This window comes from Aplysia californica, unplaced genomic scaffold (genome assembly GCF_000002075.1).
Source record: "Aplysia californica isolate F4 #8 unplaced genomic scaffold, AplCal3.0 scaffold01704, whole genome shotgun sequence".
NCBI lineage: Eukaryota > Metazoa > Mollusca > Gastropoda > Aplysiida > Aplysiidae > Aplysia > Aplysia californica.
In genome coordinates, this window is record NW_004798974.1 from 7,188 (window position 1) to 30,853 (window position 23,666).

Consider the following 23,666-nt stretch of genomic DNA (forward strand, 5'->3'; position numbering starts at 1 on the left):
TCTATAATTAATGTTACAATATTATACTGGGACTCACAGTCTTGGTTAGAGGGTGCCTCTGGCAGATCCTATTACTTAACTTGCCCTTTGTTGTTTCTTTCTGTCTGTCTGTCGTACATTATCCCTGCACAAAATGGCCTTTATTGCTTCTATGTGCTTCTCTTATTCAAACAAGCAAACAAACTGTTTCGGGCCTGTTAGGATCTCATTGTTACCCACCACGCAGATCAGCGCTTTGAGTTTAGAAAGTGTAACGACTTACTCGACACAACAAGTTATGAGGTGCGTGCGTACGACAGTTTAAGTACAATGTGACTCGCGTATCCGTTCGTGGGGGAGTCCTTGTCTGAAATGCCCTCCTGGAGAGTAACTCGATTTGTATTGTTGCTACGGTACATAATAATACGTGTAAGTACTATCTGCTTACCGTAACTCTACAGTGAGGTTTCATGTTTCTGGCACAAAAACGAAAATTACAAATGATCGCAAGCTTTAATTAGGATATCTACGTTAGCATCAGGGATATCATTGTCTTTCAGGATGAACGTCAAAAATTTGTCGGCCAGATGATACAATGTAACAAGCCAAATATTTTGAAAATATGTTTTATTGTGTTAGTTAATTTGTGGTATCGGTTGCATGTGCTCAAGAAATATATTGTCGAATTTCAGATTCTGAATGTTGAAAAAAACAAGAAAATTAAGCAAAACGCCACGCCCGAAGGACGTCAAATTACATGTGCTCCAAGATCACAAGCTACGCTCTGCTAGGCAGCACAGACCTTTATGACCACCTGCATGGGCACGCAGTCCAGTGACAAAAGTATGTGTCTAGGAGATATTAATTATGCTGTTGTCTCTTAGATGTGCCGAAAATATGTTCACATTTGGGTCTGCTGATGTAGTCAAAGTGGTAATAATTTATTGAATTGTTAAGATTTTGAGTGGGACCCCTGTGGTGAGTGGGAGAGGGTGAATTTCTGATGCGCTTTTACATCACGGCCCATGAAAGGGAAAGATGCTTCTCATCGTTACATTATCACACGGTTCATTCTCATCAACCATAATTTCTTTATAGTCTTGGGTTTATAAGCAGAAAGAACAGCCTGAGATTAACAGTGAAGTAGTTAATTTAGGTTTGCCAGGTGTCAAACCTAATTGACCAACAAAAAACAACAACAATTAATCATTAAGGTCAACTTCACACACTGACAGAGCAGCAGAGTCCAAAATATTCTTGAATAAACAATTTCTATTGCTTCCCAAAAGTTTACAGTCATTATTGCAGAGTTCTTCAAAGTTGTATTTGGAATCAACGTTTTAAAGTTTTGACAGACGTAAACAGACTTTATGTAACAAAATGTGTAGAAAATAGAAGACCTACTGTGGTGCTCGATCTATTCAAGAATGAGTTCAACTGTACTAAACAGGCAACGTAACAGAGGGTGCATGGGTAGTTCACAAAGAAAGCAAAGAGGCAGCGAGGCAAGAGAAATAAAATGATGAAAAATAGCCCTGGAGACCTAAACAAAGGGAAAAAATCAGACAGAGTGGGTGTATCTGCCTGGGTTTTTAATGAGTCTTTTTGTGTCCCATGCTCAAGACCTCCGCTAAGTACTATGGAACAAAGCTTGCCGTGCCTAACTTTACTATCTACAATATGGCAGCCTGGAACGTGAAATGTTATGTCTGGCATGAGGGTGAAGGCGGACTAACTTCCGACGAATTTTCATCTTGCAGTGTAGACTACACATACGATCCCTTGCCAAAACATATGGCAGAATAATGCTGTACAGTGGTGAATACTTTTACCAAAATAAAAACGCCACACTCGCTAATGTTCTCTCAGCTCTAGCTCGTGAGTTCAACATCACAATTGAAAAGAAATATCTCACAAAGGCGCACACTTAAATGGAGTTCGATAGTGCTCATAGCGTCATTGAGCGATCCCTCAAAAACACTCTTATACTCGTACCTTTTGACTATGTCAATGTCTTCAGACTGGCGTGTCAAATCCCTCATTAATCCGAAGTCAAACACTTAGTCCATACTTTCTTCAGAAACTATTGATCATAAAAAGAATGCTCGACCATTCGACCAGAAAGAAAAGCCGGGAACGCAAAAGTAGTCGACGTACGAACGCTGCGCTATTCCTCACAAGGAGACATTCAGTACACGCTCTTTTCTCGTTTTATGTGACGACTGGCAAGACATGCCCAAACCCTGCAACTACATGCCATCAAGCACGGTGCCTTTGCACTACGCTTACAAAGAAAACTTATATTTTGAATGCAATTCTTTGAATATCTTGATAGCAGCTCTGAATAATCTTTCGATTTTGACAGAGCAGATAGAACATTCAATTTCAGACTTCATGGTCTTATAGTAATTCAAAACTGTCCAAGTAAAAGTCAGATAGAAGTTTACAATTTTAAGGCCGTGACTAGTTACTCAAAAGGCCTTCTGATTTAGGAACTCTGGAAAACGTATGTGTATGGTGTGATTGGGTTTAGTGGCTATGAAAAACAATAATTCACCTCACATATTTTTTTTCTTTTCGCAAACAAGAACAATATTTATCTCATATCCGAGGCAACCAGTCTACAAACAACTCAGAACTTTCTTATATTTCAATAGCATTTGAAATCATTTCAGTATTACAATCACTCAGCCAATAAAGCAAACACTCCATCACACAGTTTCCAAGGCTATTATTTCTATCCCCTTATGTTTAGGAGGTAGGAGCCAACAATCCATGTTTTGTCAACAAAAGCAGAAAATACATGTATCTCAGCCTTCTTTATATGGGGAGTTGGTGACCTATAGGCCTACTTTGCATCGAGTTGATACAACAAAGGCCGATCGATTCAAGTCAGAAACAGATTAAGGGAAAAGTAGCAATTTAAACGTCGTATCAGGGCTAAGTCAACCCTCCACTTATCAAGTAGGCCTACGGTAAAAGAAAAGATACAGAAACTGCAGAGCAATAAAAAATGAACGCATGCTTATCTCAAAGTGTTGACTCAGTGTTGGGTTTATACGTCATTAACAGAGATTATTCATAGGATAAAAGAGAAAACAAAACATTACCATATCGCGAAATCCACTTAAACCGACTTCTGTCGGACCGTCGAATATTCTTCGGTTTTCTGTTTAGAGCTCTTGCACGAACAGAAGAAAATAAAATCGGGTACCTTTTTTTCTTTCAGTTGACCGTTGATTTCGGATTAACTGAGTTCGGATTAAGGGGACTCTACTTAATATATTGTTATCTCCTGCTCCGGCAAATAAAACTTAAATTCTAATTGTATTGGTCACTTCGATTTGCTTTGAAAACCTTAACAAAGGGACACAACTAAGATGTAATTTGTGAGGATAAATGTAGTAACTAAATTGTTTCCCCTGCTTGAAAATGGTACATGATTGTCATGAAAGCAAAATGTAATAATAATTAGGCCTACACGAAAACTTGCATTGTTCTCTGATAAATTATTGGTACCGGTAAGTTGTGTGTCTAAGGTGTACTGCATGAGACATGAGACAATAGACACGAGAGGAAGAGCGATAACATTTTCAAGTTTCTTTTGGACGCCACTAGGCCTATATAGGAAGAACAGAGAAAAGATGTAATTCCCTACACCAGAGAGAGCTAGTGACGTACGTATATAAAATGACCAATGGATTCTATCCACCAGTGGGGGAATGGACAAGAAAAAAAATTAGGCTAGGCTAAATTGTGCGAAATCAAAGAAACGTAAAATTGTCTTTGAGGGTGTATTGAGGAGTATCAATATTGATAGAATGGAGACGTTGCATATCCAATGAATGGAGAATTTTGTATATGCAGTAAACACAATTACAATATTTTGTCGCGATAGTGCAATATTAAGTAATATAGATGCCATATAGACCTTTAAATCTTCTTAATTAATCAAAAGGATTGAATCATTGGCCTGAGATTATTTTTTTAAAACAACCTGTTTTGAGATGTCCAATAATACCCTATAATAATATCAGAAAAAGAAGCCTTCCCTCTGTCCTGAGGATTCCCCACTGTGTTGTACCTGTTCATTCGTTTTAATTAGTAATTACGAATTGAAAGCATAATAATATTATTATATTGCATTGAAAACGTAACGTAGATCTAAATTGCGAAATAAGAATTTGCTGAACATTGAGATTGGAGTCGCTTCCCCTTATTCAACAAAATGGATGTTGTTTTGTAGCTCATGCACGGCCGTGTACTTCAACCGGTTTCTTTTTCTATTATTTTTGTGCAAGGACTCTCCAAGTGTTGCTGTTCTTGTGACCTGTGGTACGCTATGGTTTGTCCCCTTAGCTTTACTCTGTTACTTCTTGGAAAAATGTTTTCCCTGCTACAATGGCACTAGGGATAATCCGGTTTTGGCCCCAACGATTACACTTACTACTATATCAGTATATCTACATCTAGATCTAATCTAGATCTATATCTAGTATCTAGATCTAGTATCTAGAATATAATATAAAATATAGATATATATCTAGATCTAGATCTAGACTAGATTCTAGATTCTACTAAGTTACTTACAGTCCGATTTAAGGCGATTAGCCATTAGCCAACCAAATTAACTAGCCTAAATTTACTCACTTTCTGCAGTCCCTACTATCCCATGCGACTACACCCAGGGGGTAAACTGGGCTACGATTGGCTGAATCTGTGGGTACTCTGGGAATTCCCGGTTTCAGTCTCGCGCGTTTGACCGTCTTTTCACAGTGGGTTGTGTTGCTCATGAAAGAAGGAGAAGGAGAATTGAGGAGGAGAAGGAGGGAGATCCGAGGTGTAGATGGGGAGGAGAAGAAATGAAGAAGAAGAAGAATGAGGAGGAGGAGCAGATGGAGAAGAAGAAAAAGGAGGAGGAGGAGGAAGAGATTGAAGAAGAAGAAGAGTCTAAGAAGAACAAGAAAAAAGGAGGAGGAGGGAGGGAGGAGAAGAAGATGAAGCAGGGGGACGAGGAGGAGGAGGAGAAGAAGATGAAGCAGGGGGACGAGGAGGAGGAAGAGGAGGAGGAGAACAAGAAGAAGATGGAGAAATAGAAGAACGAAAAGAAGAAGATGAATACATCATCATGTAAAATCTAGATCTAGTACGAGAACTTTTTCATTTGCCCCTACCTTGGGAAAGAGAGAGTGAGAGGGTGGTGAGAGCGGTCAACAGTTGACAAACCAAAAGGGGTCAAATCCGACTAATACACAAAGAAAAATAGGCCTGCCACTCTATGAAATCTAAAAGTCAGGATCTCAGTGGGGGGGAAAAAAATTGGGACTAGGTGAAAAAAATCGGGATTAATGCCAAATCACTTAGAGGTCACTGCCAAGCTGACTTAAAAAATTTCCTGGGGTGTCCATTAAATTATATCCATGTATATCTCTCTGCGTGCGCACGTGTGTGTTTGTGTGTGTGTGTGTGTGCCCGCGCGTGGGCGTATGTGTCTTATTATTTCTATAAAAATAAGTACTGAAGTAACATGTCAAGCTCTCCTAGTCCAAGTATTTTACACGCTCCCCCCCTGGATAAGTCCCGAAAGATGCTTTTAAACCGGTGCGCATGAACTTAAATTGACCCCGTCAACGGACGATCCCCGACACATGCAGAACTCACATGCCGAAGTCCTGTCACGTGGTGGGAACGCATGATTGAAACAGTTTTCTGAAAGGTCTTGATGACAGGCCCGACTAACCAGAACTCGGACAAAGCATGTTTTGGCGAAAGTAGATCTTGAGAAAAGAATGTCTAAGTCAGAATACCAAATCAATACTATAGTTGAAATTATAACACGTGTGAGCAAAGATCCAACACAACTTTTGGTGCTCAAGTCAAAACTAAATTCCACATAGACATTCGGAAAATAGTGCTCCGAGTTTCTGCTGACAAAAAGTTTAACGAGTGCTTTCGCAACAGAAAAGAAGGCAGAGTAGAAAAATCCGGCGCAACAAATAAAAAATATTGGAATACACGTGGACTCAGGTAAATCAGGATGCTTGAAATTTAGGGCAGGGATGAGAGGCAGGTTTGGAAAATAAGCCGATTCATTATTCTATAGAGCTATCCCAGGGTTCACATTCCAGTCTTTCCACACTTTTGATGGCAAACAATTCATGTTTACTAGTGTGTTAAAGAAGGATGGGGGAAATCTCATGGCAGGGGTAAACTCAAGGCACGACACCGGCAAATATTTTTAATATAATGAGAGACCAGAAAGTGGGCGGAGCTTCTGTGCTGAAGCTGGCCAGTATTGCCGGAAACTGCGAGCAGCAGCTGATAAGTAGAGTAGGTCGACTTTTTCTGACACAGAAGGTGACTGTCGTGCATGTGTGTGGGTGTATTGCATAAAATTAATCATTGACTTGGGTTTGGGATAGAGAAGGGGGAAAATGACGCTTGCCAGACGCACACCAGCTACGTTTTAAAGCGTATTATAACATGCAAACCCCCGAAATGAAATTATAAAGGGTAAAGCTCACGCACCACCAAAACTTAAAGGGGGTAATCTGCAGGTTTAATGCGTAATATACACAAATTGGTGCGTAATAAGGAGCCCTGTGTGATGCAATCACTTCCTGGGATACCCACAGACTATTTTAAGAAGGCCGTAGAGGTACTGCATGGAATGACGTGTTTTCGGTGTATGTTAATGACATTCGGAATTCCCAGTACTTGGACATGATGGAAGATCGCTTAGGTCGTTGATGCTCAGAACAGTAAGAACGCTGATGCTTGAAATTGAAACACGGTAAATGCAAAGACGCCGGAGGATCCCCCCCCCCCCTCCATTGCATGCTTCATCACTAGATTCTACCACCATATAAAAAACTACAAAGCAACAAATTATAATTTATGGGACAAACTGGAGGTCAGTCGGGAGGAGGAGAAGAGAGAAAAAAACACAACAACTTCCGGGACCGGGATTCGATCCCCATGCTCAAAAAGGAATTGTATGACTTCAAACGCAGACATGCTGTCCATTCGGCCATCTGTGCTTCCTACAGCGAAAGGTAGATTAAGAGACACTTTCATCTTTGGTGCCATGCGGTTCAGTATATTTAGATGTAGTCACGTGATCGGAGGGGTATCCCGGTCTGACGTCGAACAAGATGGCTGCCATACCTAAAAATAGTTTGCGCCATTCTACGTTTAATCGCATGTCCATGGAGATACCAAAGATCGTGAGAATCTTTGGAGACGCTGCATGGAATGACATGTTGGGTCAGTGGCCTGACCTTTTGTCCGTATCGATGTGTTTCGTTAGGTAAAATTTCACTCTTGCGGGTACTTCAAACCGTCAGCCATGCTCTACACTGATTGGTTGCTACTTTTAAAGAATGTGGATCTCATTTGGGGATACTAGTTTTGACCCCACAGACGATTACTTCTGGTTCTGAACAATTACTTTTTGATGCGTGTGCCGATATGGAGAGATAGTCTATCAAACCTAATTATTGCCAGACATCAAATTATGGTTGCCCCCTTGAAACCCCCCCCCCCCCCCCCCTACCATGTTTTTGTTAGGTCAGGGGGGCACTTGCCTTGTTAAACACAAGAAGTGAAATTTTACTGCTCATTTTGTAATGTAGATCATATCTACAGATAAAAGATCGGTGCTCTAAATATTTAAGTCAGGTCTCGATATCCAGTACTCTGTGTGGATGATGCCAAATCTAAATTGACGGGAACCACATTCTTAAGTTGTACCGTTTCTCAGGACGGTTTCTGGTATGTTAATTTAATAACATTTCGTAATTCCGCTAGTGAATCGTGATGCTTGAAATTGAAACACGGTAAACGCAAAGAAAATAAAGTGCGCAAAAATTGCAGTAAAGATGCCGGAAGATTACCCCCCACCTGCCGCGGGCACGATAAAAATGCGCAGAAGAGATAAAAGCAGCAGCATCATCAGAGCACCGCATCATGTCATATTTCATTACCAGTATTCCTGGAAAAATATCGCACCAAAGCATCTTGCCATCAAAGTTTCTCTACACAATCTTTGGTGCCATACGATTGGCTACATTTAGATGTAGCTACGTGATCGAAGGGGTATCCCGGTCTGACGTCACACAATATGGCCACCTTTAAAATTGGTTTGCGTCGTTCTACATTTAGTCGCATGTCTGCAATCCAACCCCAACCCTTACCCCTATCCCTAAACCATATATAAAGTTACTGTTGATGTTTCATTAATTTTGAGACCGAAACTAGAGATTGCTTGATTTCTTTTTTATGCTAGTGGTTATTCTCCGGAGTGGCGCTCACCGCTCTGGTCCTTTGATACGGTAGAGAGAAAGTAATAGACCTATGACCTTGCACAAACCCTCATCAAGGTCAACATTTCTTCAGAATGTGATTCACCATAGGTCCATAGGTGAACACGCAACCACTAGTCAATGAAAGCTCCAGTGACGGAAGAAGGAGGAATTTTTGTGTTAGGGGAAGTGCTGTGTTTTCTTTCCTCTTCCTTACCATCATCATTTTTCCTCTACTTTTTTTATTTGTCACTCTCTTGTGAGCTGCTATTTTTGGGGTGCATTGATAGTCGAAGCAGACTTTGTTCGGTTGAAGCTAGTAAGCCGACTAAGCCTGATTCCCCGTTTAGACTTTTCTGTTGACATCTACCCCTTGGTTCTCACATGGCCTTGCAGTTGTGAGTGCTGTAAAACCTTACTAAAACTAGAGGCGACAACACCAGAAGCGCCAACAACCCTCAGTGGCAACCAGAAATGCAAGAAGGCGCATCTGGCACTGAACTCAGTTGCAACAATAATGGCCATGATGTGCCAACAGGGGAGATGGAAAGCTGTGGAGAAGTGACATATGCAACTATATGTGACACTGGAGAATAGCCATCGACTTGTTGACCGACGCGACGTCGGAGAGTAGCCACTTGCTTTTTTTTAATCATCTGTTGTATTTTCGACAATGACCAGTCATCATTCAATTCATTTTCATTTTATAATGTCTTCTAAGTTCAAACATTTTATAAAAGGAAGGCAGTCTTTCAGTTAAAATTTCTGGATTTAGGCCATAAGGTAGTGCAAGACCCTTGTTAGACAGGAAAGGCCCAGCTGTATCATGATCATGCTTTGAATTTTGTGTCGTGCCAAACTGTGCTATTTGTTACAAATTACAAACCAATGAGATGGTATACTATACTGAGTTGGTACCATCGTAGGACCTCACGATTTGACGGTTTCTGCTGTGTAAACATGTTTCATAACATGACAAACCCAGGTTGAGACAGCTTTTATATTTGGAAATTATCACTGTTATTCCCACACATGGTTAAAAAAACTGACTAAGTGTGAAGATGGGGTTGGCCCTTAAAGTTACTGGCAGGATTGAGGCAGTGGGCCTGCTTTTTTATGATCTTGATAATTTATTAATTGTATCAAGATCAATGGGTCATCAAGTATTTGCAACCAATATACAGTTATGTTCTAGATGTTGTTGTTGTTAGCAATCCAGTAGCATCTGAGCGTTAACTCTTCTGCATGATGCCATTCGGTAATACCTGCATGTCTGTTCTAATTGTTGTCTTGAGGAGTAGAGGCAATTAGATGTGTGGGGTAGCTTGGAAAGAAAACATCCCCTTAAATCAGTTAGTTTTCTACAGAAGAAAAGATCATGTTCCACTGTCTCTGAGGGGTAGTCACATAGTGGGCAGGCAGCAGACTGCTTTACTCCAATTCGGTTGAGATGTTGGTTGAGGGGTACATGTTGTGTTCTAAGTTGGAAGATTATGGATTGATCTCCCCTCCTCATTTCATTGATTGGATCTTTGACCTGAGGTTTATTTATACATCCTCCTTCCTGTCGTACCTGTGGCCCAATCATTCATCCACTCTTCCTTGAGGTTTGATTTGTTCATTTGGCAACAGGTGGTGTAATTCGTAGGAATTTCAGGCTGAGGGAGGCTAGCTCCTTTCTTTGCCACAGCATCAGCTCTTTCATTTCCCGGTATCCCAGTGTGGAATCCATTGTAGGACTACTCTGATGTGGTGCCTACTTATCAAATTATGTTGACTCCAAATCAAGTGCAATATATCTTTGTTCACATCAGTCCCACTCTCAAGTGTCTTTAGTGTTGAAAGGCTGTCTGTAAAGATAACGATGTCTGTGGTAGCAAGTGGGTTAGTGTCAAACAAGTAGTTGATGTAGTTTCCTGTGTTGGTGATAGCCTGTTGTTCGGCAATGAAATTGGAGCAGAAGAACCCGCTGGAAGTAAAGACTTTTTAAAAATTCCATTGGGCAAGTTGATCACTGACCCATATCCAGCGTTGATTGTTGCCTTAAAGGCATATCCATCATGTTCTAGATGAAATTCTCTACACACATGTCTTTCCAAACCCAATCCCTCTGAAACAGAAAATTGAGTAATCATCTCTATTTAAACCCAGTCCCACAAAAATCAATTGTAATCTGGTTACCTGACAATACTTAATGTATAGTTTCACGATGGATGTACAAGTGATTAAAATCAATCTCTATACTTTGATTTATTATTTTACCTTTGATAGAGAATAACTTCTGCTAGAGTGTGTTTCTGTCTTTACGAGTAGTCAAGTAGTGGTTTGTTATACACTAATATCACTCATTTTTACTTTTTCATCCCTCTCTCATTACAGGGTCTCAGCTTCCATGGCGGGCAACATTTTAAACCGTTTATTTCGCCTCAGTTTCCCGGACTGCACTCGAGAGGCTCTAACTTTTCTGACCTCGTTCATCTCTCAAGACTGCCCAACCCTCACTGGCGTAAATGCCAACACAGAGCAGATCATTGTGGAAATATGTCAAGAGTTTGTGCTCTTCAAGTCTCTTAGAGGCCCACAGAAGGTTTGTAAGAGCATTGAATTGATTTTGACCCCTTTGTTGCCTTATAACGTGTACGCATGGTTTTATGGCACAATGCCATACCATAGATGTCACAGAAATTGGCCAAATTTGCCATTCCTGTTTGCCTATATGTTGTTTCATGTAAGTCACACTGATCACCTGGCGTTAGTTCTTCTGTACGGAGATTTATCCTCAATCAATGTGTTTTTAATGTGCATATTAATACTGAATTTGCTAGTAATTAACTTAACTGCTAGCTTGCAAATGATTGATTAACATATTCTTAATTGATTTTGTGGGCGACTGCATGCTCTCGCAAAACGCAAACACCAAACAACTTTTAAAAAGGAAAAAAAAAATCCTCTTTTTTACTTAAATTTGCACATTATTTCGAAATTATGGGGAAAATAGGGAATGAGGAAAGTGAAATTATCAAACACCTAGGATCTAATACAAGAAAGCTACATCTAGACCCGGAGTCTGCTAACACTGAAACATGAGAATACTGTTCTTGCTAATGAGCTTCTTGGTTTTAAAAAAAATAAGTGTTGACAGTAGAAACGCACACACCTTACTAGCAACAAGCTTTTTGTGTGTATTTTCACTGAAACTATTACAACATCAGTATAAAACAATTTTTATTAAAGAAAGCTGTCTTTTTAGATAGTTAGAAAGTAAGAAAGACCTACTCTCATATTCATGAAATGAAAATACACAAGTTTTTCCCTCTTTGTTCAATCATTTTGTTCATAGTTTCAGAATGATTTTTGAAAGAAACTCTTGTGAATCAAAACTTTGGTCTTCTTTCTGCTTCTGCATTCTTTCGAAATGAGTCAACCTTTCAGCATCTTTCCTTATTGTATTCTTGATGATCTTTTTTTTTTTTTCCAATTTTATCATCAGAAACTGACCTCTGTCCAAGAGCTTCACCTTCTGGACATGCTATGTTCCTGCTTCTCAGAGGCGCCAGAAAAGAGCAAGTACCGTATCTTTAACCTGATGTTTGGGGCGCGGGGAGAGTCAGGAGTTAATCTACTGCTGACAAAGCTAGTGTCTCTGGCCTTGTCAGTGCGCTGTGCCCCTGTTTTGTTCTGCGCAGCTATCTGGATGCAAGTAAGAATTGTTTGCTAAATGTATGTATTTATGTATTGGGGGGAAAGTCAAGTGAGAAAGAGGGAAGAAGTAAGAGAAATTGGCATATTTTCTTTGTAGTTTAATGTATCTTTCTTTTATGAGTGGGCTTTGAAGAGTGATGTAAAACGATTAAATTCAAGAACAGGATATATATAATAACACTGCCTAAAACGTCATCTGAAGACAACTACTTTTCTCCTTGGCAATGGGTTGCCATCTAGAACAAATTTCGAATGCATTTTGTTGGCTTTTGACCCTATTTTTATCTCATGTTCTTCCCTCATGAGCTTGTAGAACTGTTTCTAGAAAGTTATGATACAATTAAAAAGTTGCAATGTTTGATTCTTAACTTCTGTAACATTTTGAAAGGGGGATTTTGTTGATGATTACAAATCTACTTTGCAGGAACTGAACCAAAAGTTAATGTGGCATTTGTAAAGAATTCTCTTTATTTTTTTTAAAAACAGGAACGAGACAGTCTGAGTCCTGATGTGAAAGGGTTAACCCAGAGGCTTGTTAGTGACTACTGCCAGTTGTACCCAGATCCGTCCAGTGTATTTTCTTCTCTCCCCTCAATCTGTGCCCTGTTTGCCTGTAACTTCATCACGTCAGCAACCTCGCTCTACTCGTTTGCTGGTATGTGCTTCTTTGAAGACAGTCCCTGAAATAGTTAAAAAGAAAATCAGACTTCAGAAAATTGTGCATATTTCCTAAATATATTTTTCATAAGAGCTGGCATTGTTTTTGAAGAGATATAGTCGTAAAGAAAAGTGAGGTGAACACCATGACAGCTTTTGGTACACAAGTAATGTACCTTGATAGTGTTAATGATTCATTTACTTCATAGAATTTATTTGAGGAAATTGTGATTCTGCCTTAATTTGTAACTAAAATTCAACTGATTTCAGTACAACTAGTAATGGCGTATCAATGTGATGTGTCCTTGAGTAGGGCTCATTATATTCAGATCGAAATATTGTTTGGTTGTGCCACACTAGGAATGTTGTCAGTCTGTTTGTGTTGATTACAATTTTGTTTATATTCTTTGATATTTTATGCGGTGAATAATGTACTACACCTCCATAGGTCTATTTTCCTTTGAAATAGATATAAACTCCTGTTTCCTTTTTTTCTGTTCATCTGTTTTTCTGCCCTGTGATTGTTTCTCTCTCACCATTGCAGGGGCTGACAGCTTGCCTCCTCTTTCCCTTCTCCAATATGTGAGTGACTGGGTCCACAAAGACAACACACTGTGCTGTGAATCGTTACGCCAGGCAGCCATACACAGTGCGTACACCACTCCCGTGCCTGGGCTGACTGGCTGGTGCGTCAGGGGTCCTCTTGTGTGCTGTCAGCTCAAGACAGCCACTGCCTCCTCCACAGACTCTTTATCAGCCTCATCGTCCTCTTCATCTTCTTCCTCTTCGTCATTATCATCATCGACAATAAGTGCGCCCCATTTGGAAGCATTGCTCCAGTGTCTGGACAAACTGCACCTTGCCCTCCTCCAGTCTATCGCCTTCACAGCTTGCGTCCAGCTCTCCCCCGGACTCATCAGCACCAGCGACCTGGCACACATCGCACACACGCTCCAGGTGGTGTGTTCCCCGCAGCCCAGCGCATTGGAAGAGCAGGCATGTAGCTTAGCTCTAGAGAGGCTGGCACAGATCCTGCAGGTGGCCTCCAGCACCAGCACTTACATTTCAGACATGAGTAAGTTTGCTTTGTTTGCCTATCTTGGCTTGATAATGCAGTTTCCAAAGCTTACCTAGAAACGCTTGCTTTTGTACAGTTTACAGCGAATCAGCAAAATAATAGCCACATTTTGCCACATCTGTGTGTAACGATTAGGTTTTTCCGCATTGCTTGCAAAGGAATTTAGATTTATTTCTGGTTGGCTCAAACCTGCATGATGCTTGACGATATGTCATATCTGTTGGACATTCTGGATGGCTTGGGGGTGGGGGTTCAGACTGGAAGATTTTAGGGGTCTATTTTATATGACCGCTGATTCATATTACCGTTGTTTGAGTCTATCGGTGATTAGGATTATCATGTTAATTCATTCGCTACGTCGAGTCGTGGGGGGGGGGGCGGCGCGGCTAAAGTGCCGTCATTACGCTAAGCCGCTCCTGGCGGCTTGAGAACCGATCTTCCATTTCAGCGTAGATTCTATTCGAATCCACATATCCATGTAAAAATAAAGGTCATGATATAATGTTGACTTCCGGGTCAAGCGTTTCCACCGAAAATCGGAAGTTTTGATTCAGTTTTGAAACACAATTTCGAAGTTTATGCGACTTTGTTTTATCGCGATTCTCAAATTATAGCCCAGACCCCAGTCTTACTACTTTTACACTACAAAATATATCATTATTTTGCACACTAAAGAAATGTAGGACTCTTTTTTAGAATATTGAAACCCTCTACTATAACTAACTAACTAAATTGATACAATTGGGCTCAAATGCCATTGCTCTGTTATTGAGAAATCGATATTTTTCAGTGCTAGATCTAAATTGTCAAATTTTTTTTTTTCTCCCAAAAATCACAATTTTTTGTGAAATTACACAAAAAGTACCACTCAAGACATGTGTAGGTTTATTCCAAATGCAATACTTGTGGGGGTTTTTTCTGTTTGTGAATACATCTTGTCCATTTTTCAAGATTATAATTTTTTTTTTTTTTTTCAAAATCGGATGTCATGATCCAAAAGTGCAAATTTTATGGAATGTATGTAAATAACTGCAAATTTTTCAATATTTTCCAGTTCTATATTCATTTATGGTTATTTTGATGTATCATTTGACAAGGTGCAAACATATTTTTTGCGTTCAACCGAAGATGATTGATTTTTTATTTTCAAATTTTATCTGCATATAAGCAAAATTGTGTAGCATAATCGCCTCTTACAGGAACCAAAGTTGAAAAATTCACAAATAAACTTTACAGATGTATTCTACAAATCATACTGAAAATTTTGGTACATAATATGTTAATATTTATTTGAATTTGTGGCCCCAAAGACCTTTGAACTGCGCACTAGTCATCATCTCATTTCGCCTTCCCAAAAAAAATTCTTCCACCAGCCGAAAATCATACGTAGTGAATGAGTTAATTCTATTATTTTTACCTCAGGATTTTCATTGTTCTGTCTGTTGCTGACTTTTGCCATTATTGTTCTTATTGTAGAAGATTGTTATTTTTGTTTCTGTAAAACTGGTTATGGCACATGAAATCGAGTGGTATGATAACATTTTATTTGTGTCTCTGGTGTGCATTTTAATGCGAAAGTAAGGCAGTCCTGTCATTGTATTTAGGACAGGCTCTACCTTATGTAACACAATGAAACAAACTTTGCTTTCATGTGGTTTTATTTCCGTCTTAAAATCTTGCTTTTTGAAAAGCCTTTTTAAAACTCAGTCCCCTCCACCAACTACTTTCTGATGCATACTTCTTTCATTGACTGTTGTTTAATAAGCCTTTATTTTTTTTCTAATTTCTCCCTTTGCATGAATTTTATCCTCAGTGAAAACTTTTATGGACAGTTTATAATGCAATAAATTCATATGGAGGAAAATTAGGTGTTTATGACTACGTATATGATTATTGTTTCAGGTAAAATAAAAGAGATGGAGTCCCTTTCCAAACACAAACTACCCCACAACAGGTAAGTTTGTATAAAATTCTTTAAGAATAATAATAATTGTGCTGATGACACCATTGATTGTATAGATCAGGGGTTTGCTACAATTTTCATTGGCGGGCACTTTTCTACATAAGAACAATTAGTGCCAGTCACCATAAAAAATGTTTGATCCAATGGCAACTAAAGTATTGAGTTCTGAATAAACTGAATACATAATTAAAAATTTCATTCAACCCTTTTGTTGCTAGGGGGTATGCATTCCTACCGTCGGCACTGATTTTTGGCTGAGCTCGTTTCATTCCCAAGACAGCAGCCTAATGTCTCAGTGTTAATGGCCGCGCAGTCTAGATCTAGATCTAGCACACTCATGACATATTTCGGACACTGGGTCTTCGATTATTACTTTTCTCCTTTTTCTTATTCCCTGTTCCCTCCCATTTTACTCATAATTTCGAATATCCTGCAAATCTGAGTCAAAAAATGGATTTGTTTTACTTTTTAAAGTCATTTCGATGTTTACATTTTACGAGAGCACGTGGCCGCCAGCAAGTCTAGGTCTGTGTTTATCGATCGCTTGCAAGCCTCGCAGTAAAGTAATACTAGCAAATTTGGTACCGATGCACCCGCCTTTTATTCCTAAATACGAATCTATGCAGCGCTTGAGGCTAAAATTCCGTTCAGAAGAATTACAGCCAGGTTATTAGCACGACGTACATGTTACGTCATATAGGCAACCAGGAGCGGCAAACTTTACCAACTCCCGTGACATACATGATACGGCTCAGCGCTAAAAATTACACATTTTCGTAACATACCAGGTACGTCATACGACAACGAAGGGGTTAAATGTATTTTTCATAATTTGTGTTTATTATAATTTTATGTATATGAGCAATTGCCAAAACGTGAGACTTCCTTGAGACTCAGTGGTACAAAAAAAATGTTCTTACCAATTTGACTCCCTTTTCTGTCAGTCACAGATTGACATTTAGAGCTCATATTCCTAGAGTATCAGAGCAAGGAGATGTAGGGTTTTGGAGATATGGGTCTATTAGTTTGGCAACCACTGTATTTCTTGTATGTAACAGTGATGACAAAAACAGATAAGCAGCAAGGCAAATTATGGACTTTAAATTCCATTTGTTTAGTAAACAAAGACTTTGTACACTATGAACTCCATTCATAATGGTAATATAAATGACAAGCTTTGTGACAATGACACAGTGCACAGAACATGTCATCATTGTTATGTACAAGAAAGGACACACATTGGACATTATCATTGACAACACATCACAATAGTGAAAGGCTGTACAAATACAGTTATTAAAGCCTTAGTACCAGAAAAAGTCATGTGTAAAACAATTTTTAAACTAATATGAGGCAAAAGCCCAAAATCATAATAACATTAGATTTGTATAAAGATATGCCAGAAAACTAGTGTTGTTCCTCACACATTTGGTCTCTGTCCACAGACTTCTTTCAATGGTCTTGAGCACTCAGAGGAAACTAGGAGGAAAGTCCTACCCAAAGATGATCACAAGTTAGCAGTTAGTTTGCCCTGTTTTTGATAGATAATATGGTTGGAAGTTTGTCACTTAAAAGAATGCTCTTTATGGAATGTGAAACATTAGTATTCTGTACACTTACAAAAATGACCAATGGCAAGGCTTGTCTTGTTTGATAATGTTACATTTTATTTCATTATGAAAAGGAAAATTATTAGCAATGTTTTGTCTCTCAGAAATTAGTTATTTTATTTTTTGGTGAGAAAGATGTTGGTCAAGTAAACAACAAATAAGTTGCAATTTTCTAAGACGAATCCATGGAATTTTACATAGTTGTAGATAATACTTGTATATTGTCAGCAAGCTGTTAAAATGTACTAAGCCCAGAAAGCATAATTTTATTTGAGAGAGAAATGACTTGTTTCATTCTTTTAACAGTTGTACCTACGTCATGTATCTTTATCTTTTTTTTTTTTCATTGTTTAGAATTTGAATTTCAACAGAATATTTCATGAACACTTGCAACTGATATCAGATTGAGAAACTGCAATAGAAGGAAAAAATGAGAAAAAATTTTAGTTCGATACGTTTTAACAGCTGGCCGACGATACATTCGAGACATAATCATCAATCCTTGAGGTAAATTTTTAATTATGATTCACCTCCTATGAAAATAAGTTTATGTTGCTGAGAAAGATCAAAGTGAAGATTTCTGTCCTTGATTTGAACATATTCTTTTGTTTATCTGAACACAATCATGCGCTGTATATATCAATTTAAACCCAGACTAGATTGTATGAGATCACCTGAAGGTTTTATCATGGCTTGTCTTGATACTTTACTTTATTTAGTGCAATGACAGATATGTTTTGGATTTTGCTGCACTAGAGACCATGTTTTTATGGCCTTTTGCATCTTGGAAGATAATTGTAAAGCAGCATAGCTGCCAACCAGTGCATAAGAAACATTTAGTAAGTTTTGAGGGGTCTGAGTCTGTAAATATGTTTTTGTGTCAGAAATGTGTATTCTATTTTCGAGTATTTCTCCTCAAGGGTTTGCCGATGCTGAAGAAAAATTATGAACTTTCAAAACAGGATTTGAGAATAATAATGAGACCTAAGCCCAGAAGTCAGTTGGAGAGATGTTTACTAAACATTTCTGATATTATTGTGGCTAGTCTGCTTGAAAAAGTTTGAGTTCAATGCACCACAGAAAAGTGTCCTCAGAAAAGTGTGTGAGAAGGGCTTTGGTTCCTTGTCCAATGCCTACCATCTTGACCCACAATGCATAAAGAGTCGGAAGGGGGGGGGGGGGGATTTTGAAAGTTGGCAGTCATGAAGTAGTATGCATGATATAGCTTTGCCTGGGTTGTAGACAAAGAGGAAGTTGATTGCCAAGTACTGCCTCCCTCCCTTCAGCTCTTGACTTCCTTGATATGCTCTAAGGGAGAGACATTGTCAATACTTTTGAAATCAAGGAAATTTTATGGGTTTGTCTTACTATTTTTCCAGGTGTGACAGGGATTTTTATTTTTAACTGTTCTTTTTTCTGATAAATTAAATGGTAGGAAATTTGGAATTTTGCCATGTAGGGAACAAATAAAGATTTCAAGTACAAGGTCCATTTAGCTAATAATCAAGTTTATGTAGAGTTGCACATAAAGGTCAGGGCTATTAGTGTACATTTTGTTCAACTGAAACTGGTTTTCAGTTCTTGTTTCCCAAAGAAGTGATCGAGTGAGTGTATGATGTTCAATGAAATGGTGCTCAAATGCTTTTTGTCTTGAGTGGAGTGTGCTGTGCAAATGTTTTGAAGTGTGTATGGCCACGAGACTGCCTCTGAATGGAACCTGTATACTAGTTATTCCTGATTGTGTGCTCATACTGCAGCTATGTTGAATGATGGTGAGTGGTTATGCGCGTCCTTGTCCTAGCGTTGTTTGTATGGATGGGAATGCAGTATTATTTCTCCTGGAAGTTTTTGTTTTTTTGTTTTGTCTTTTCAGCACACTCTTTTCTTTAGAGCAACAGAAGTGTTAAAAGTCTCTAGTTTTTGTGTCCAGTTTTGTCCTGAAAGTTCCCAGTCTTTTTCAGGATGTGCTCATTAGTCTCAGATCTGACTGGAGTTCTTGTTGGTTCTGATTTTGCTTATGAATTCAAAGTAAAATGTGAAAACATTTACTTAAGTAAGAGTTATTCAAAGTAAAAAAAATGTTAGAATATTTTAAGTATAAGTTCTTTGACCAGTAACCACTACTGGGAAGTTCTTCTTCTTTACTCTATCTTTTCTTTCTTTTCTCTGTCCTAAATGACTGACTCAGGCGAAAGAATTATTTGTATAATGGTTACATGTGGAGTCTGATTAAAAGAGTGTCAAATTATCTGACTGGCCTTGTTTTGTTCCTTTAGTGTGGTGCAATTTTATTGTCTTTTACCGGTGCATTCATGTAGTTAATTTTCACCCCTGGACGGTTCATTCACATAAACAAATGGCTTAATAATTGGGTAGGATTATAGAGCACCTATTTGCTCTGTATCAGCTAAAGGGTTTGCGTTTTCCACCCAGTGGGCCTATGTGGCTGGGCCCAGGGTTCTAATAGCGCAGCCCTGGCAGTGTCGGCGATTAGCGATCGGAGAAAATCCGGATTAGCATTGCAAAAGGACTCATTGTATGGTCCATGATCCCTAACGTCATAGACCATTGATTTTCTCAGTGTGTGGTCAGCAAGGGTCGTTTCGATATTTCTTGAAAGCTTGCGTCACTGACAAATCTGAGCTGAGCTGAAAAGGTGCGCTGGGATCATTCGTGTCTCGACTCACCTTGAGAACTTCTGTCTCTACGGATATGCTGGGGTGAGGGTTAACGCCCTTTCCAAGAAGCAAGCTTATCTTCATTAAAGTGGGCCTTCTTTTCGTATACATTTGTAGTATTAGTTTTTCGGCACTTGCAACACAATTACGTCGCATAAATGCCTCAGAATAAAGGTGTTATAAGAGTGTAATAACCCCCCCCCTCTCTCTCTCTCTCTCACACACACACACACACACACACACACACACACACACACCCCCCCCCCCCCACGCACACACAAAAAAAAGAAGAAAAAAGGAGAGATAAGAACGATAGTCGTTTGATTGGAAAGAAGGAGAAACCACACCTGAGCTCCCGCCAAACACCCACAGCAGGGCTTCTGGTTGTAGCGTCCGGAAAGAAAAGTTGGCGATTCCCTCTTCCCATTCCCATTTAAGTTCAAGATTGCCACGTAGTAGATTAAGTCTCAACCCAGCTTTAAACTGAGTTAACGCTTCGCCCGAATTAAGAAGGGGTGGCACTCCCAACTCCAAGTTTTCTGCAAAACATCGGAGCGGTGAACTATTCGTTGAGAGCTTAACTACAGAACCCTTTGACCTTTAAAAGTATAGATGTACCCAAATGTATCCATTCCTAAATCCCGCTCATTTTTACTTGTGTCCTCATCCAACTCTCCCCCCCCCTCTCTCTAATCCCCCCTCTCTCTCTCTCTCTCTCTCTCTCTCTCTCTCTCTCTCTCTCTCTCTCTCTCTCTCTCTCTCTCTCTCTCTCTCACTCACGCTCTCTCTTTATCTCACTCTCTCTCTCTCTCTCTCTCTATCTCACTCTCTCTCTCTCTCTCTCTCTCCCTCTCTCTCTCACACACTCACACACACACACACACACTCACACTTACACACACACATACACACAAACACACACGCGGCGCGCTCACGCACGCACTCACGATCAATAGATCGTAAGCCCTAAATCAAATCAGCATATCTAATCACGCGAAGTGACTCTCCTTTTTTGTGTAATTCCTCATTCTTTTTCTTTGCCCGATTGTCTTTCGGTACACGCACACTCGTGTACGTTTCTTGTTGGGTCGTATGTAGACAGTAAGTATCACAGAGGTGTTTTTATTACAGTAGTATTATGTATTGATCTCTTCCAGCCGGGAGGAACCGCAGCTAACGTCCCCTGTCAGCAAAACAAGGGCATAACCTAAACATCAAAGTTATTTAGTCACACTCAACAGCATCGCAGGACAAAGCCTGCTCTGACAGATCAGTATCGGCTCTTGTGAAAAAGCCAAATACATAATTAATCTTGATAGCCTTGGGACCTCCCAGCCCTTCTATACTGGGCACACTGCCGTAGCGTGACGGGTGTTGTAAGAACCTTTGGCTCTGTGTAATCCTTGCGGAGTCATGGTCTCCTAATCTCTGACCAGTGTATAGCTGGAACCAGAATTGGAGACGTTCAATTATTAGGCCTACTATAATAAAATGCTGCAAGAAAAAGTGGGTATATGTTCCGAGCGCTCGTGTTAAAGTAATGGTGCCTATTTTGGCAGCTGTGTTCCCTTTGCAGCAATCATTTAGTATTCACTGGATTCAAACGGAGGACGTTGTTATTTAAGAAAAGCATTTCAGACTTAAAGAACGCTATAATTTTGAGCAGAACGAGCTATTATGCAAGTCATACTCTCCGTCATAACAATGCCAGTTAGGTATTTTTTCTTTGATTTTTACAAACTGTCTGAACAACAATCTTGTGATAATTTCTGCGAAACAACATTCTTAGTGCCATTGTAAAGTGATTTCAGGTTAAAACTCGAGTGATTTGAATATATATATATGCTGGACCATCGCTGCTTCACAAGTATAGCTGTATTTCAACTGCATCTTGAGATGAGAAACACTAATTCTTAAAGTCTCTGAGAACGTAAGAATAGATCTTAACTGTTTGCAGTATCTAACGTATTCTGACGGCTTCAGCGGCACAGCTCACGTGTCTTGATCCAAAAAGTACGTAGCTAAGTCTGAATGAAGATAAAGCGGACATTTAACTGGCGAAAGATGGCTTCGGCGAACAGACAAGACAAAGCTGGGCAGCAGCATGACCTTAAAGGTCAGAGGTGGATGAATCGTTGAAGTTTTATCTTGATTCTATTGAGAGGATTACTACCATTTAAGTCAAGGTAGGGTAGTACGAATTTCATACGTGATGGGAAACAATTTGGACTTAGAAAGAAAGGGCACGGTGGTGATCCTACTGAACCGTAAGAAAGAGCCGTTTTGGGTAGGAACTGTTGCCTATCTCAAACGGCCAGTGATCTACTTCTGCTTCGGCCTCCCTTTGCTGGCCCCGTCTGTCATGCTCATTATACTCGGAAGTCTGGAGGACGACGTGAGCCGCACCTTCCTAGCTCTGGGATGGACAATGTTTGTGCTAGCACTGCTCTGCTTTGCTGTGGGAGCTTACTTGGGACTGTCAGGACTTCACAGAACTCGGAAGTACAAGGCTCAAAAGGATTTACTAGACGAGTCCAAAGGCAGCATCCCGAGTGACAGTGAGACTGCCTCGTGCAACACGCCCTCTACCATGATGTCAACATTGTCTTTAAGCACTCCCAGCGACCCCGCCAGCTCCCAGTCCTCTCGGCGGTCCAGCATGTCTAGAAGCAGTGTAAACACGTCAACGACCTCACTAAAAAGCAACACGTCGTCCTCCTCATCGAACATGTCCGTACTCTCAACGAACGACAAGTCGAAGCTGGTCGGTCTCAAGAAGAAAGCCATGCGACAAAAACGAGGAGTAAAATTCCCGACGGACCGACTGCCGTCGCTTCAGGAAGAGGACACTTTGGTGAAAAGTATTTCAAGGGGCAACTCGCAGGCAGAGTTCGCGCTACACAACAATGCCCCTTCGTCAAGTACTGGAAAACGAGCTCCTGCCAATGGCAAGCCCAATATGGAGGAGCTGAAAGGCTATCTAAACACTATCGGCCTCGGGGGCCCTCGACCGGGACATCCGACAGCGCAAGCAACTACGGGAATCCATCGAATCTCGAAGTCGTTTGGCGAAAATGACCTGCCTAGGCCAAACCATGGTTTAGAATTACATCATCCATATACTTCCAGGTTTGTTCATTTGGCATGGTGAAAGTTTTGGTTCCAGGTGTTAGTTTGAGTTCTATTGTTTCTACCTAGTGTTGGTTGTTTAGAAGCTGGAAGTAGACTTTTACGGGATTTAATGTGACTGACAGTTGACCTTTAAAATATAATTGAAAGAAAGTTTGAGAGAATGTGGGCGAAATGCCTCCTGCGACATAAACATGTTATGGAAGAGGTTAGACAACCGATTTGGCGTTTATCTTTGGATTGAGCCAAGTGGGTGGAGATCTTTAGATTTAAAAAAAAAGATAGCACTACGCACTTATGGATGTTTTGTGATTCGAACCAGGGTCACCCTAACTGAAGTTGAACATGCAATCTACTGTGTTAATGACATGCCCTAAAAACAATATTGCACAGCAACTGGCGGTCGTGGGTTGACCTGCTGGACGGGTTCTTCGCTACTGCACGCACAAGACGCAAATTGCATTCTCGTATTGAGTATATCCATCTGTCCTCCAGGTTTTATGTCCCTTTCGACCTTGATCGACCCTCACAGGCAAAATCGAAGCAGCCTGCCCCCCCCCCCCCCCC

At 40.0% G+C, this 23,666-nt stretch overlaps 2 protein-coding genes across 3 annotated transcripts in view; both read left to right on the plus strand.

Annotated features, from left to right (window-relative positions):
- The first annotated feature begins 4,184 nt into the window (after positions 1 to 4,184).
- On the plus strand, positions 4,185 to 19,541 carry LOC101852821 (uncharacterized protein C7orf26 homolog). 2 transcript variants are annotated; one of them, XM_035973688.1, is made up of 7 exons: positions 4,185 to 4,324; positions 10,662 to 10,869; positions 11,773 to 11,982; positions 12,471 to 12,639; positions 13,186 to 13,716; positions 15,622 to 15,673; positions 17,128 to 19,541. In XM_035973688.1, the coding sequence occupies exons 1-7, from the start codon at positions 4,212 to 4,214 to the stop codon at positions 17,198 to 17,200; spliced, it is 1,356 nt and encodes a 451-aa protein (XP_035829581.1). In that variant the 5' UTR covers positions 4,185 to 4,211; the 3' UTR covers positions 17,201 to 19,541. The 2 variants fall into 2 exon arrangements, with proteins under 2 accessions (XP_035829581.1, XP_005113251.2); XM_005113194.3 differs by having other exon boundaries at positions 4,185 to 4,314.
- A 2,039-nt stretch (positions 19,542 to 21,580) lies between these two features.
- The window catches only part of LOC106013977 (trinucleotide repeat-containing gene 18 protein-like), a 4,124-nt gene continuing 2,038 nt past the window's right edge, over positions 21,581 to 23,666 (plus strand). Inside the window, exon 1 of the mRNA XM_013090943.2 lies at positions 21,581 to 23,099. Coding sequence (XP_012946397.1) covers positions 22,183 to 23,099 — 917 coding nt within the window. The 5' untranslated portion in view covers positions 21,581 to 22,182. The remainder of the gene's footprint in view (positions 23,100 to 23,666) is intronic.

Bases quoted from the DNA above. Each gene is read 5' to 3' on its own strand.
- LOC101852821 (XM_035973688.1), top strand. From the start codon at position 4,212: ATGTTGTTTTGTAGCTCATGCACGGCCGTGTACTTCAACCGGTTTCTT. The intron at 10,870-11,772 runs GTTTGTAAGAGC...TTTTATCATCAG, and splicing joins CTCTTAGAGGCCCACAGAAG to AAACTGACCTCTGTCCAAGA. The intron at 11,983-12,470 runs GTAAGAATTGTT...TTTTAAAAACAG, and splicing joins GCGCAGCTATCTGGATGCAA to GAACGAGACAGTCTGAGTCC.